Genomic DNA, 15238 nt, shown 5'->3' on the forward strand with positions numbered 1-15238 from the left:
TCTAGCATCTAACCCTTCTCTCAATTGGAGGACCAGACCACTTGGCGGTCGAGGGAACCGAGGCTGAAGACGGAAGGCTGGCTACACATCTGGCAGTCTTCCCTTCCTAGAGTCCTCCAGCCTTGGCTTGGAAAGCCAAGACCCACAAAACGACGGCACTGGAGCAAAAGGGGAGATGAGGCTGGCACAGGGACTCGGGGCTGATCTCAGCTGTGTCCGGGCGGCTCACCCAGTGTCCAGCTGCCCGGCCAGCTGTGCAGGGGTACTTGGAGCTTTGTTCTCAGTGTCTAGGGAAGGGAACTTCCCTAGCCCTCCCCTCATCCCCCTTCCTCAAAATGATGCTTCATTTCAAACTGTACATCCAGGTCACCAGAAGCCACTGTCACCCTGCGGTCCCCACCCAGGTCCACTCAGGACCCTGCAAAGAATTCCAAGGCCTCTGATTCATCCCACCCAGCTCCTCTGCTGACTTTAAACTCACCTGCTGACCACACTGGGTCTGACGTGGCCAGGTAGCCTCTGCAGCAATCCTGAGCCAGTCCTTCCTGTCCCTGGGCACCAGGCCTCACATAGGGGTCAAACTGCTCTGTGTTCAACCCTGTGAACCCAGTGATGCTGCTCTCCCATTTAACATATGAGGAAGGTGGAGCCCAGAGAGGAGAAGAGGGCTTCCTGAGGGCACACAGCAGAGGCGTGGCTGAAGGAGAACCCAAGCAGCTTCACATGCTCCAGTTTTCCAGCAAGTGCCCCAGGAGCCCACTGCAAGGTGGCCCTCTCTCTCCTCCTTCTGGGGGCATTGTCCAGCTTCCCAGTCAGTAGACAAGCAGTGTTTAGAGATGAGCTGACTGAACCGCCTGCAGAACAGGGCCCTCAGCCTGCCCACCTCCCAGTGTCCTAGCCTGTTTCACATTCACATTTCAGCATGGTTTCCCATTATCCTGCTAACACACCAACCTGAAAATCCTGTAGCTCAGAATGGAGAAAGACCTGAACCATGGGAAGTCATGAGTTCCAGACTGCAAGCCACTCCTACTGTGTCTCTATGGGGTCCTGAACAGAACCCCTAACACCCAGCCTCATTGTCCATTGGACAAAGACACAGGGCAGGAGCAGGGCTTTTCAGAGACCCAGGGATGCCAAGGAATACCACAGATACCCTCCAGCTAGGGTAGACAGCATGGGGTGTTCCTTCTTTGGCCTTCACTCCTAGGGTGGTGGGGAAGAGACAAGTAATGTCTAGGCCCAGATCTGTTCCAGCTGGAAAGGTGTGGGCCATTGAGCCAGGCCAGGAAAGGGTCTAGGAGACCCTGTCCCTTCCCCACTGTCCTTACCTGCAGTCCTCGATACTTTGATTGGATGAAGATGAATATCCCAGGTGCCACCTAGGACCTAGGTCCCAACAGATACTGACACTTTGTCCCAAGCTACCTGGGGAGCCCCTGAGAGCCCAGATCTTAGCAGAGGGTTGCAGTGGGACTAGGTGACACTGTTGGCATAGGACTGTGCAGTTATAACGTGGGGAGTAGTGGAAGCCTGAAGAGTCCCAGCTGCTCCCGTGAATACACTAACCTAGGCACCAAGTGCCCACAGGAGGCAATCCTAGGGCTGGTGGGCTGGGGGGTCTGGGGCAGCAAGGACTGAATAGGTCTCCCAGACCTCCAGTGAACTAGACACCCAAGTGCATGGAGTGAAGGGTTCAGAGAGTTCTGTGAACCAGGGCGCCCCTAGCCCGAGGATCCGATGTGGAGGGGGATGGAGTCGGCAGTATGGTGTGTTCACATATTGCCAACCTCGTTGGAGTGCCCCTGGCCAACAGAGTCCTGATGACCAAAATGAAACCCATTCTGGGGACAGTGCTACTGCAGCGGACTGGGATGACATCCTGGTTTCTTGCTTTTCATTCTCATTATGGTAAAAAAAATGCACATGGACATTAAAAAACAAAAAACAAAAAAAAAAAAAAAAAACAACAAAAAAAAAACAACAAAAGAAAACTCACTTCCTCACGAGTAATATCACAGCCTACAAATATGGTTAATTATTACATGTCAATAAAATACACCCACAACACTGTTTCCAGAATGTTTTATCATCCTGAGTGGAAAATCAATCTCACCTCTCCCTCCCCCTTCTTCCTCCTCCCCTTCTCCTCCTCCTTCCCTCCCTCCTCCCCATGCCCATCCTCCTTTGTCCTCCTCCCCCTCCTCCCTCTCTCCTGCTTCTTCCCCCACTCCTCCCCGCCCCCCAGGAGTCTGATTTCAGATCTTGTGCCCCAGGAGGATGGCAGCTCCAGGAACAACTCTCTGGCTAACTTAAAGCTGTCACGCTGCTTCCCACGTGGCCACGTCACCGTGCAGTCTCAGCAGCTGTGTAGAAGCCTCTAGTTTGTCCGTATCTTCACATGTGACCAAGTTTGTGGTTGGTTGATTGGCTTTAAGACAAGCTCTCATGTAACCCAGCGGGCCTCAGGCTTGCTATGAAGTGAAGGGTCTGATCCTCCTGCCTCTACCTCCCAGGTGCTAGGGTTACAGGCAGGCAGAACCACATCTGGGGTTTATGCAGTCCTGGGGATCGAACCCAGGCCGTCACACACGCTAGGCAGGCTCTCTACCAACTGAGCTACATCCTCGGCTGTTCTTTTTAAAGATCGGATCCCCTTACAGGTGGTTGTGAGCCACCATGTGGTTGCTGGGAATTGAACTCAGGACCTCTGGAAGAGGAGTCAGTGCTCTTAACCACTGAGCCATCTTTCCAGCCCTTCTGTTTGCTTTTTAATAATAGTTGGCTCCAAGAATGTGCTGATCTTGGTTTCTGAAACAAAACAAAATAAAACAAACAAGGAAAAAAAAAAAAAAACCCTGTGAGGAGCAGGGCTTTAGTAAGGATAATAACCACCCATGAAGGATGCCTGTCCGGACAGTAACTAAGTGCTTGGTTCTAGAGCCATGGTTCTCAACCTGTGGGTCCCATATAAGATATCCTTCATACCAGATATTTACATTATGGTTCATAACAGTAGCAAAGTTACAGTTGCAAAGTAGCAACATATGTTATGGTTGGGGATCACCCCAGCATGAGAAACTATATTAGAGAGTCACAGCATTAGGAAGGGTGAGAACAACTGCTCTAGAGGGGTGCACTCCGAGGTGACATTGCCACGTGCCCCACTAATGGTTATACATGCCAAGCCTCCTCCCTAGCCCACCCCTATGCCTCTCTGAAATAAAGATTCCTCAGAGTGGGCCAAGCCAGTGGCGGCCAGCTCTCTAAGCCCTGCACAGTCCCCCAACTCGTGGCAAGTCGCCAATCAGTTGTGTTGGCTCCTAATGTGTTTCTGACAGTTCACCAGTCATTGTAATTACTGCTTGTAGTGTAATTAAATGTTATGTTAATGGATAAATCAGAAGTGCACAAACAAGGGGAAATGGTTTTGATGATAATTCAGTTGGATGCTTTGAAAGACACAGTTACAAATGAGTCACTGAAAAACTAAGCTGTCAAACTAGATGTTGGCAAGACAAACATAAATAATTAGGGGCATGACAAAGTCAGAATCTAAATGTGGCCTGATGGCCACTTTATAAGTTTCTTTAAAAATGGCCCCCACTCCCAAGACTCTGAGATGGGTGCTGGGGACACCTTTCATCTCTCCTCATTGGTGTGGCATAAACTAGGTCTTTGCAGTATAATCAAATTAGGACCAAGTGGGCTGGACGCCATGTGATACAGACAGGGAGAATGTCATGTAACCATAGCCGCAGAGTGGAATGGCTCACTATAAGCCAGGGTGGCCCCAAGGCTGGCTGGCCACACCTAGGGAGAGGTAAGCAAAGATGCCACGTAGACTCCCCAGTGCTCAGGCTGCTACGGCAAGTGCAGCACACAAGATGCTAAGGCGACAAGCATTGATTCCTTCTGGTCCTGCAGAATGCAGCGCTCGAGACCAAGGTGCACACTGATTCAGGTCCTGGAGATGGCTCTCCATCATTATAAAGGGTCCCTGCCCCAGTGTCTTCACAAGGCCAACAGAGAGATTATCACCCGTGTCTCTTCGATAGGTTCTAAGAACCTGGCGAGAAGGCTCCCGTCCCATGATCTGGTCTTACCTTCACTCACATTGTGGGCTAGGCTTCAGTGCACAGATGATGAGGGGACACAACCTTCAGCCTATAGGCTACTTATACCTTCCAGAATTATAAGGGAATGTGTTTCTGATTTTTGTTGTTGCTGCTGCTGGTGGGGGTAGTAGTGGTGCGTGTGTGCGTGTGTGCGTGTGTGCGTGTGTGTGTGTGTGTGTGTGTGTGTGTGTGTGTGTGTGTGTGTTTTGTGATGGGTAAGCTTGTTGTTACTGTTATTGTTACTGCTGTTATTCCCCCCCCCGAGTGTGTGTCTGTGTGTGTGTAAGATTGGTAGAGTTGTTGTTGAGGTAGGGTCTGGCTTTGAAGCCCAAATTGGCCTCAAACTCACCATCCTCCTGCCTCCACCTCCCTAAAACTTCAATTAGGTATGTATCACCGCACCTTACTCCATTTCCAGTGTGTTTTTTTTTTCTTTTAAATAACAGTATTTAATGAAACAAGGAACCAAAATTCCTTCTGCCACCTCACAGACATGCCTGCGGAGGCAAGCTACTTATTGCTGTTATGCCAAACCTTTAATACATTGTTTTCACTTAAAATGCTCATTTTTCAAATTGGTTCAACTTTTTTTTTTGGCTTTTATTTTTTTATTAGATATTTTCTTTACATTTCAAATGTTATCCCAGTTCCTAGTTTCCCCTCCGAAAATTCCCTATCCTCTCCCCCTCCCCCTGCTCCCCAACCCACCCACTCATGCTTCCTGGCCCTGGCATTCCCCTATTCTAGGGCATAGAACCTTCACAGGACCAAGGTCCTCTCCTTCCATTGATGACCAATTAGGCCATCCTCTGCTACATATGCAGCTAGAGCCATGAGTCCCTCCATGTGTTTTCTTTGATTGGTGGTTCAGTCCCAGGGAGCTCTGGGGTGTACTGGTTAGTTCATATTGTTGTTCCTTCTATGGGGCTGCAGACCTCTTCAGCTCCTTGGGTACTTTTTCTAGCTCCTTCATTGGGGACCTTATGCTCCATATCCAATGGATGGCTGTAAGCATCTACTTCTATATTTTTCAGGCACTGGCAGAGCCTCTCAGGAGACAGCTATAGCAGTCTCCTGTCAGCAAGCTCTTGTTGGCATTTGCAATAGTGTCTGGGTTTGGTGGTTGTTTATGGGATGGATCCCCAAGTGGGGCAGTCTCTGGATGCCCATGCCTTCATTCTCTGCTCTGAACTTAGTCTCTGTAACTCCTTCCATGGGTATTTTGTTCCCCCTTCTAAGAAGGATCGAAGTGTCCACACTTTGGTCTTCCTTCTTCTTGCGGTTTCTTTTTTAAATTAACTTTATCTATGTACTAGAGGGAAGGCATACCTGTGCCATGGTGCATGCATGGAGGTCACAGGACAAGTTTCAAGAGCTGGTTCTTTTCCTTCCACCGTGTGGATCCTGGGTTGAATTTGGGTTGGCAGGCTTGGCATCAGGCACTCCTGCCTGCTGAGCCAACTCGCTGGCCCCATTTCTGTTGTTTTAAGATATGTGATTCATATCATCATTTAGGGCAGCCCAAGCAACTTGAGCAATGAATAAAATAGGAAGGAAACTCTCTCTCTGTGTGTGTGTGTGTGTGTGTGTGTGTGTGTGTGTGTGTGTGTGTGTGTGTTGTATGCATGTAGTTGTCTTACAAAACACCATGACCAAAGCTCTTCATAAAAGAAAGAATTTAATTTGGTTTATGGTTTCAGAGAGAATCCCTGATCCCAGAGAGAAGAAACAGCCGAGAGCTCATGTCCTGGTCCACAGCCAAGGCAGTGGGCACACTGGGAATAGCACTGTCTTTGGAACCTCAAATCCTGCCCCCAGATGCATAGCTCTTCCAACAGGTTCACACCCCCTAATTCTTGCCCAACAGGTCTGCCAACCAGGGACCAAGTATGGTGCCTGTGTGTGGAGTCAAGTGCAGCGATACACACCTAACTGAAGTATCAGGGAGACAGAGGCAGGAAGAGTTTGAATGAGTTTGAGACCGTGAGCCTATGACAGGTCAGTCTTATTCAAATTACCACCATAGTGATGGAGGATATGTGTGTCTGTGGCCGCATACATGGGGACCGGAGTAGCACACATCAGGTGTCTTCCTCTATCACACCCTAACCAACTCTCTTGATAAAGAACCTGCCTAGGAAGCGTCTGGCTTCTCTCCACTGCTCTAATGCTGCAGTGACAGACACGTGCAGCTATGCCTGGCTTTCTATGTGGGTGCTGGGGAGTCACACTCAGGTCTCTTGCTTGCAGAGCAAGCACTCCTATCCACTCAGCCATCTCACCAGTACTAAGGTACAGAATTTTTTTTAAAGAATTTCACATCTCAGTTGGCTTTGTCAGTGAGTCTACCTTCCATCCAGACCCCAGCATCACCACCTCCACAGTCCTTGAGTGGACGTGATGTGCAATAGTAGCAGATGCTATGTGCAGTGGTGACAGAGGCTATGTGCAGTGATAACAGATGTTATGTGCAGTGATAAAGGATGCCATGTGTGGTGATAATGGATCAACCAGAGGCTGTGATGCTTAGCAGCCTGACCATGAATCTGGCTCCTAATGTCAAGCAGGACCTTGAAAAAGCTCTGTAACTGCCCTGCACATCAATCCTGTGACTATGAAGCCAGTCACTCACTCACCCATCACACACATTTTTTGAACATTGCTTTCTATTCAAGAATTTTAGATTACAAACTAGGGCAGACATGGTCCCTGCCTTCACGGACCTCACATGTCTTTAGTAGAAGTAGAATAGGCACAGTGCCAAGTGTGGTGCCGTGAGGAAAATCTGCACTGTAGTGATGGCATGCTGAGAGGGGACTGTCCCCACCAGAGGAATGGTGATGGAGATTACATTGGAGCCAAAGCCTAGATGGCAAAGTCAAGCAGCAAGTGGCACAGATTATACTGCTAGGAGACTTGGGGCAGAGAGTAAGTCAGTAGAGTTAGAGATATGGCTCACTGGTGGAGGATTGTTTAGCGCACATAAGGTCTAGGTTCAATCCCTAGAACAAAGGAGGGGGTGGGAGTTGGGGCTGAAGGGCTATGCCCAGTGTTGACCCAGGACACAGAGTTGGGGCATAAGCCCATGCTCAGATTCCCTGGTGTGCCCTCCCCTCCTCCACAAGCCCTGGAGACCTGAACTAGTTCCCAGAAGAGCCTCATCCTGAAACAGAGTCTCTGCCGCTGTACCAAGAGGCTATGCTGGTGACTGATGGCAGACCTCATCTCCAGCAGAGAGGTGTCACAGGATGGCAGGTGAAAGGATTTGAGTGACAGCTGTGTGGCACTAGAGACTGGCTACAGGCCAGCAGAAGCAGCCTGGGAACACAGGAGCCCTCTGGCCACTCCCACCCCTCTCCAGGTCCCAGGGGCCCAAGGGTACCTCCTCTGCACATACCAGTTGTCCTGATGACCACATTCTTCAACTTATGCCTTCATGGGTGGCCTGAGGAAGACCGGATAGGGTAATTTGGTAGCTGATGAGACACCAGGGCTTGGATGGAAATCCGCCCAGCCAGTACCTAGGGTTGGTTCTTGATTTTAAATTCAGCTCCCAGCTCAACCCCAGAATGTAAGCAGGAAGACCAGCCTAGAATTCACTTCAAAAGGTTTATAAGACATCAAAGCCCAATGGTTTAACTATGTGAGAACTTTTTCTACTTGGACTGCTTTGAGCCTATTCTACTCCTAATATAAGTCACTGTTACAAAGACGCCCATGACAAGCAGAAGGCTTATTGTGGAAGGTCACATATCTCTCTAGTCACAGTGAGCACCCCCAGACAACTGCTCCATGCAGTTGCCCAGGGACTGCCCCCCTTCACTTTGTCCCCCATCCCTTCAGGCATTGTCCCCATTACAGGTCCTGTCCATGTCCTATGTTGTAAGGAAGGGACAGCTTGAGTAAGAAGCTCCAAGGTGAGCTCTGGATAGCGGGACTGATTTCCAAGGACGGTGTGCAGCCTCCAGCTAGGTGGGCCTTGTAGCGATGCAGTAAGTCCAGATAGACACACTGGCCCTTAGCATGCATTCTTCATCAGGCTTAGCACTCAGGAGCCTAGAGGTGTGATGTCCTCATTACTCTGCAGCTAATGATGCAGGGCCAGGGCCTGGAGCGAGAATGCAGTGTCTGAAAGTGCTTGCTGGGAAACCTTAAGGACCTAAGGATAGGTTCCCAGCACCCAGATCTTTAAAAATGGGGTGTGGCCACACACACGTGTCATCTCAGCCCTGTGGGAGGGAAAGACAGGATCACTGGGGCTTGCTAGCTGCCAGCCTAGCTCCAAGCCCCTGCCTCAAGAGAATGAGCCAGAGGGAGATAGAATGATGAGGAAGATGTACCCAGGGCCCTCCTCTGGTCTCCTCTGAACATGCACAGGCATTCGCTCCTACACACATCTGTACACATATGCGATACACTGTCCTGGTTTGATATCTGTTCCTATGATAAAACACCATGAGTGAAAACAACTTAGGAAGGAAGGACTTACAGGTTACAGGTCCACCATCAGGGTAAACCAAAGCAGAAACTCAGCCATGGGGCTGAAGAGGAGGCCATGGAGGGGTGCTGTTTACTGGCTTGCTCCCTATAGCGTGCTCAGCCTGCCTTTTTATAGAACCCATGACTACCCTCCTAGAAGTAGCACCACCCACACTCAAGAAGCAGAGGCAGGCAGATCCTCTGAGAGTCCAAGGCTAGCCTGGTCTACAGAGTGAGCTCCAGGACAGCCAGGGCTGCAGAGTGAGACCCTGGGTTGGCTGCTCATGCCACCCACGCAGCAGGGAACTAGCCTTGTAAATGCTGTAAACTTTTTATACTTAGTAAACTTTGTAAAGCCCCAAGGAGAAAAGTGTCCAGGCCCTCACCTGAGGAGCTCCGGCAGCCAGGCCCAACCCCCAGACCTCCCTAACTGTCATAATGGTGTTTCCAGACTCTGTAACTGTCACAAGGGTCATCTCCAGCTCCTCAACAAGACCCCTCCTCAGATTATGCTAATTTTAGGTAAAAAAAAAATCTGAACAGGAAAACTCACCAATCCCTGACCTCTCCCAGCTCAGACATCCTACTACTCCTCATCCTCACCCTGGATATCTCTGCCCTAGAAAGCTTCACCCCCTAAAAATCTCTCTATAAAGGCTGTGTCTGCTCAGTTCCCTGCTGTCCACTCCCTCCCAGGAGCAGAGGCAGCCACTCCTGAATTCGTCCCTCCACACCCCTCCACACACACTTCAACCTTCCCGGGCTAGCTGTACTGAGGCCTGGGCAGAGATGAGAGCTCAAATGAGCTCCCTCCCTACTGGAGCCAGGATTGGGAGATGATCTGAGAGGGGCCAGGGGCCTGTGTCCCACTGAGTGCTCTACCTCACTTTATGACAGGGTAGGTAGGTGTGGCTCTGGTTTCCAGGAGAAGTGGCCAAGCTGCTTTGTGACCAAGAGCCACACCCTTCCCCTGGGAGGGTAATAGAGCTGTGGGCAGCTGCTTCCTTGGGAGGAAGCAGGCGTCTGAGGAGGATGGCATGCCTGGGTTCCCTCCACCCCTTGGGCTCACTCCTCCTCCTCTTCCTCCTCCTCCTCCTCAGCCCCGAGGCCCGGGGAGAATACGGCCTGGTCCGAGTCGTGTCAAAGAACTGGAGCAAGGACTACTGTGTCCTGTACAGCTCTGACTACGTCAACCTCCCCCGGGACCTGCACCATGCCCCACTTCTGTCCCTGCATGATGGCACCAAGACACCCTGGTGTCCAGATGAAGACTCTTTCCACCAGGCCCAGGACAGTTCCCCTAGACAGCGACCCCTGCACCAGACTACTACCATGGTCACGCGTGGCAACTGTAGCTTCTATGCCAAGGGCTGGCTGGCTCAAGATCAAGGCGCCCAGGGGTTGCTCATTGTGAGCCGGGCCAGGAATCAACAGTGTTCAGACACCATCTCAAAGCCCCAGGACCCCAGCAAGCCCTGGCCTGCCCTCACCATCCCAGTGGCCGTGCTCCGCTACACTGACATGTTGGACATTGTCAGCCACACTTACGGTGACACCGATGTCCGAGTAGCCATGTTTGCACCCCTCGAGCCTGTTACTGACTATAACATGGCGATTATCTTCATCTTGGCAGTGGGTACTGTTGCTGCAGGTGGCTACTGGGCTGGTTTGATGGAGGCAAACAAGCTGCAGAGGCGCCAGGCCCAAAGAGGAGGGGGGCTTGGTGGTCACAATCAACAACAAACAGTGGCAGCTGAGAGGTCCCAAAGGGCCTGGGAAGATGACGACTTTGAAGATGCACCTATGGATTTCACACCAGCCATGACGGGCGCTGTGGTCACCATGTCCTGCTCCATCATGATCCTGCTGTATTTTTTCTATGACTGCTTTGTCTACGTCATGATTGGGATCTTTAGCCTGGGTGCCAGTACCGGCCTCTACAGCTGCCTGGCACCCATACTGTGCCACCTGCCCCTATGGCGATACCAGTGGGTCTTGCCTGGACAACGGGTTTCTGTAACATGGCCATTACTACTGCTGGCAGGCCTGTGTGCCATGGTGACTGTCCTCTGGGTCATCCACCGAAATGAGGACCATTGGGCATGGCTCCTGCAGGACACTTTGGGTGTCGCCTACTGCCTTTTTGTCCTGAGGCGGGTACGGCTGCCCACGTTCAAGAACTGCACTTTGTTCCTGCTGGCCCTACTAGCCTTCGATGTCTTCTTTGTCTTTATCACTCCCCTGTTCACCAAGACTGGTGAGAGCATTATGGTAGAAGTGGCATCAGGTCCAGCAGATTCTTCAAGCCACGAGAGGTTACCAATGGTGCTCAAGGTGCCCCGGCTAAGCTTTTCCGCCTTGACGTTGTGCAACCAGCCCTTCTCCATCCTTGGCTTTGGGGACATTGTTGTCCCTGGCTTCCTAGTGGCCTACTGTCACCGCTTCGACATGCAAGTCCAATCTCGCCAGGTCTACTATATGGCCTGTACAGTGGCCTATGCCGTGGGCCTGCTGGTCACCTTTGTCGCCATGATCCTCATGCAGATGGGCCAGCCTGCCCTGCTCTACTTAGTGTCCAGCACTCTGCTCACCAGCCTTGCTGTGGCCACCTGCCGCCAAGAGTTCACCCTTTTCTGGACTGGCCAGGGCAGAGCCAAGATTCCTGCTGAGCCTGTGGCACAGCCCTGCATTGCCTCTGCTGTGGGCTCCAAGATGAAGCTGGAGGATGCGAAGGATTCCCGTACAACCAACAGGTTTGAGCAGGCCGTTGATGGAGAGTCAGGGGACTTAGAGAGCAGCACTGGGGACGATATGGCAGAGATGGTCACCCTATCTGAGGATGAAGCCACGAGTCCAGAGGGCCACAGCGAGAGTTCTGAGGGCTGGAGTGACACCAACCTGGACCCCAATGAGCTACCCTCTGGCTCCCCCATGGCCCTAGAGGCCATGTTGATCCCACTGATCCAACCAATCCCACACCCCTCCGAGCTGGGCCACATCCGCACTCAATCTCGGGTCCATGATAGCAGCCTGCCCTGGATGGGGTTGCACAAGAGAAAGGGCTTGAAGGTGAAGAAGAGTATGTCAGCCCAGGCTCCCCTATGAACAGAGTTCCCTAGGACCTGCACCTCTCAAAGGGCTTCCAGAACACTGCACGGGGATGCTAGACAGGATAAGAGATCGGGCATTAGAGAAACTCCCTATCTTCCTCTGCAGTCTGATTGCTTGTTAGTACTGTAAGACAACAGTAGCACAGAATTAAGTCTATGCGAAGCTGGGAAGGTCCCTGTGGGTTGGTATCACTTCCAAACCCCAGAGAGGAAACTGGGGCTCACGGAGGTCACACAACTCATACAAATCCACTCAAGATCTTCCCTCCTCCCACCCCCACCCCCCAGAGTTCCCTGGGAAGCTACTTGTCCTTTCCTACCTGCCTGGCTCCTCAAACCAAAGCCCCAGTCCCTTACTTTGACACATAGCTACCACACACACACACTTCGCTCATCCCCAATTTCTTGATCCTTTCACATCCTCTTCCTCTTTGTACACACCATTCCGCTAGCTGGGTGCTTTCCCTGCCACAGAAAGACCCCAGGGCCAGGAAATCATGAGGCTTCCTTCGAACCTTAGCTCACTTGGGCTTGTTGAACCCCTTTGCTCAAGTCCCAGACATCCCTTGGCCCTGTCCCTGAGACAGGGAGCATACCCGTGCTGTGTCCCCTGAGGTAGTAGGCACGGGAGGAGGACCCTGTCATCCAGAAGAAGGGCAGGAGTCTGGGACAGGCAACAACACAAAGGTAACCAGGAGCGAGAGAGATGGGGCTTCCGTGGGAAGTTTTACAGATCAGATAGCCAGGTCCCGGTTTCACGGAACTCCAAAGACCCATTGGGAAAATGTGGCTTATAAAACTGAGTCCTCTAGAAGCGGGGGGCACGAACAGGATGACCTCCTTAGGACGCCACCGGGTTTTAGACTATGTGGTGTGTTTAAAAGCAGTTTGATCAGAGCATAGGGTAACGGAGCGCCTTCTGAAGGAGGCCCTGTTGGGGGTTGGAGGGGCTCAAGTCTCAAGAGGCAGTGCCACAAAGGAGTCAAGGACCCGGAAATCTCAGCCCCCACACCGACTTAGAGCATATCACTGAGTGGAGACCAATGCTATCCCTGCTCAGATTGCTTATCTGTAGCATAGGAAGAGCAACACTAGGGGTTGTCAACAGGTCTAAAAGAGGTGTCTATCAGGTGACCAGTGCCCTGCAGTAGGGAAGAGCTACAGGCTCTGTCCCCTCCTTCGAGAAGTGCCTAGACCTCATTTGCATCAATAGATCCTGTTACTCTGGGTTTCTTGTCCTTTGCAATAGAATTTGGCTTTGTGAGGGTGAGGACCTACCTTGACCTCCTTGCTCATAGGTATGTTTCTGTTTGCTTTGAAAGGGAGGGAGGGAGGGAGGGAAGGAGGGAGAGAGGGAGGGAGGGAGGGAGGGAGGGAGGGAGGGAGGGAGGGAGGAAGGAAGGAAGGAAGGAAGGAAGGAAGGAAGGAAGGAAGGAAGGAAGGAATTAGGCACTGATGTCAATTGACTGTAGAAGACAGTGATTCTCCGTAAGGAAAGACCTGACTGTCTACGCCTCTTTCTTGGAGTTTGGTCCGAGTAAACCAGCTTTTCAGAACTTCACTTACAGGGAAGAAACTAATCTTAGCAAACAGTGGCTGCAGACCTGGCTGGACAGGATGGGGCAAGGCACTTGAGCCAGGACTCTGACCTGAGACATTGGCAGCCAGCCCCACCCGCTGCTGCCAGTGGCCATCTGGCCTGGACAGAGGGGCCTCCATAGGCCCTGGCTCATCCCCAGCCCAAGCAGCCTCCCCACTGTGGTTCTGCGTCACTGGGCCCATGGGGCAGGCTGCACCCCTGCCAGGCCCTAGAGGAAGGGCTGGACAGAGTTCATCCTTCAGCTTCTTTGGTCCTGAGTTGGAGGCAGGCAGCAAGCTTCCTCTCTGGGTGTGTCCAGCAGGATGCTCTAGAGATGCCAGCCACAACAGGTGTGACAATGATGGTGCTGACACAGGCCTTCAAGGAACAGGGCCTCAGAGAGGCTCTAGATAGGGCAACTCCCTCCCTCCTCATTTACCAGAGTCCAGGTGAGCAAGGACAGCTCATAGATCTATCTGAGCATGCTTAATAGGTGCTTGGGGCAACACAGTATCTACAGGGGTTCAGAGAACAGCCCTGTGCTGGAGTTAACCTAGCATGCAGTGGATTCCAGTGTCCCAGACATCCCCAAAGCAAATCTTAGCTCCTCAGTGGAGAACCATTCCTGTCTGCTAACACCCAGCTCCCCTGAGTGTAACCCAGATATCTACTCCCGCCCCACAGGATGCCTGAGGAAGATTTTGTGTGAACAGCCTACGCTCCAGGACTCACTAGAGGATGCCTCTTCCTTCCCACCCTGCTCCCCGCCCCCACACCTAGGAGTCTCCCCAAGGCCCAGGCCTCTCTGCCTCCTCTCCTGAGCCTCATTCTTGGGAGCCCAAGCTAAAGCAAAGAAATCAGAGCCAGCGTATGGCCTGCAATAGGATCAAGATTCCCTGCCTGCTAAGTTGCTTGGCACCAGAGGGATGGGAGGGCACAGGAGAGGGCCAGGGTCTTTTTTTTTTTTTCTGTCAAGAATATGCCACAGCAATGCTGCCTGCTACAAACAGCTCTGGGCAATGACTCCAAGTAGCTGTTGCAGCCTGGGGTGCTCAAACACAGACACACAGGCTCAGCTATATATCAGTCACTCAGCTAGGGGCACATTTGAAAAATAAAAGTCCTTGAGCCACATATTCTGACCCAGTGTGCCAGAGTGGGACCAGGCACCTATGGGTTTGAAGGGCTCCTGCCTCTCTGCCTCAGGTTGAACCTCTTGAGAACTGAATCCTGGTCCCTCTATGCATCCAGGCTAGCTGGTGGGAGGACAGAGACCAGAATTTAAGGTTCAGAACCCAGGGTAGTCCCCCAACCCCTGACTTGGCTCATACTTCCAGCCAGTTCCTCATACATTAATTCCCTACTAGGGCCCTAGGCCACAAGGCTATCCCCAGAGCCTCAGGCTTCATCCAGCTTTACTAACCAATCACTGGGAAGGAGGATTTGAGCCCGCATCTCTAAGCCATCAATAGCCATTCATGCCCTGTATTCTAAAACAGTGGTTCTCTACCTTCCTAATACTTCGACCCTGGAAGAATACAGTTCTTCATATTGTGATGACCCTGTACTGGCTGGTTTTGTGTTAACTTGACACAAGCTAGAGCCATCAGAGAGAAAGAAGCTTCAGAAATGCCTCCGTGAGATCCAACTATAAGGCATTTTCCATTTTCTCAATTAGTGATCAATGGGGACAAGTCCAGCCCATTGTGGGACATCTATCCCTGGGCTTGGTGGTCCTGGGTTCTATAAGAAAGCAGGCTGAGCAAGCCATGCAGAGCAAGCTAGTAAGCAGCACCCCTCCATAGCCACTGCATCAGCTCCTGCATCTAGGTCCCTGCCCTGTTTGAGTTCTGTTTTGTCCTGACTTCCTTTGGTGATGAGCAGCAATGTGGAAGTGTAAGCTGAAAACCAGCTGGCTTTTTGGTCATGGTGTTTCATCACAGCAATAAAAC

General features: G+C 51.6%; 1 protein-coding gene across 2 annotated transcripts; it reads left to right on the forward strand.

The window, feature by feature from the left end:
* The first annotated feature begins 9580 nt into the window (after nucleotides 1-9580).
* Nucleotides 9581-14420, forward strand: Sppl2c (signal peptide peptidase 2C). 2 transcript variants are annotated; one of them, NM_001082535.1, is made up of 2 exons: nucleotides 9581-11350; nucleotides 13971-14420. In NM_001082535.1, the coding sequence occupies exons 1-2, from the start codon at nucleotides 9630-9632 to the stop codon at nucleotides 13993-13995; spliced, it is 1746 nt and encodes a 581-aa protein (NP_001076004.1). In that variant the 5' UTR covers nucleotides 9581-9629; the 3' UTR covers nucleotides 13996-14420. The 2 variants fall into 2 exon arrangements, with proteins under 2 accessions (NP_001076004.1, NP_950184.2); NM_199019.2 differs by lacking the exon at nucleotides 13971-14420 and having other exon boundaries at nucleotides 9581-11805.
* The last annotated feature ends 818 nt before the right edge of the window (nucleotides 14421-15238 follow it).

This window comes from Mus musculus, chromosome 11 (genome assembly GCF_000001635.26).
Source record: "Mus musculus strain C57BL/6J chromosome 11, GRCm38.p6 C57BL/6J".
In the NCBI taxonomy this organism is placed as follows: Eukaryota; Metazoa; Chordata; class Mammalia; order Rodentia; family Muridae; genus Mus; species Mus musculus.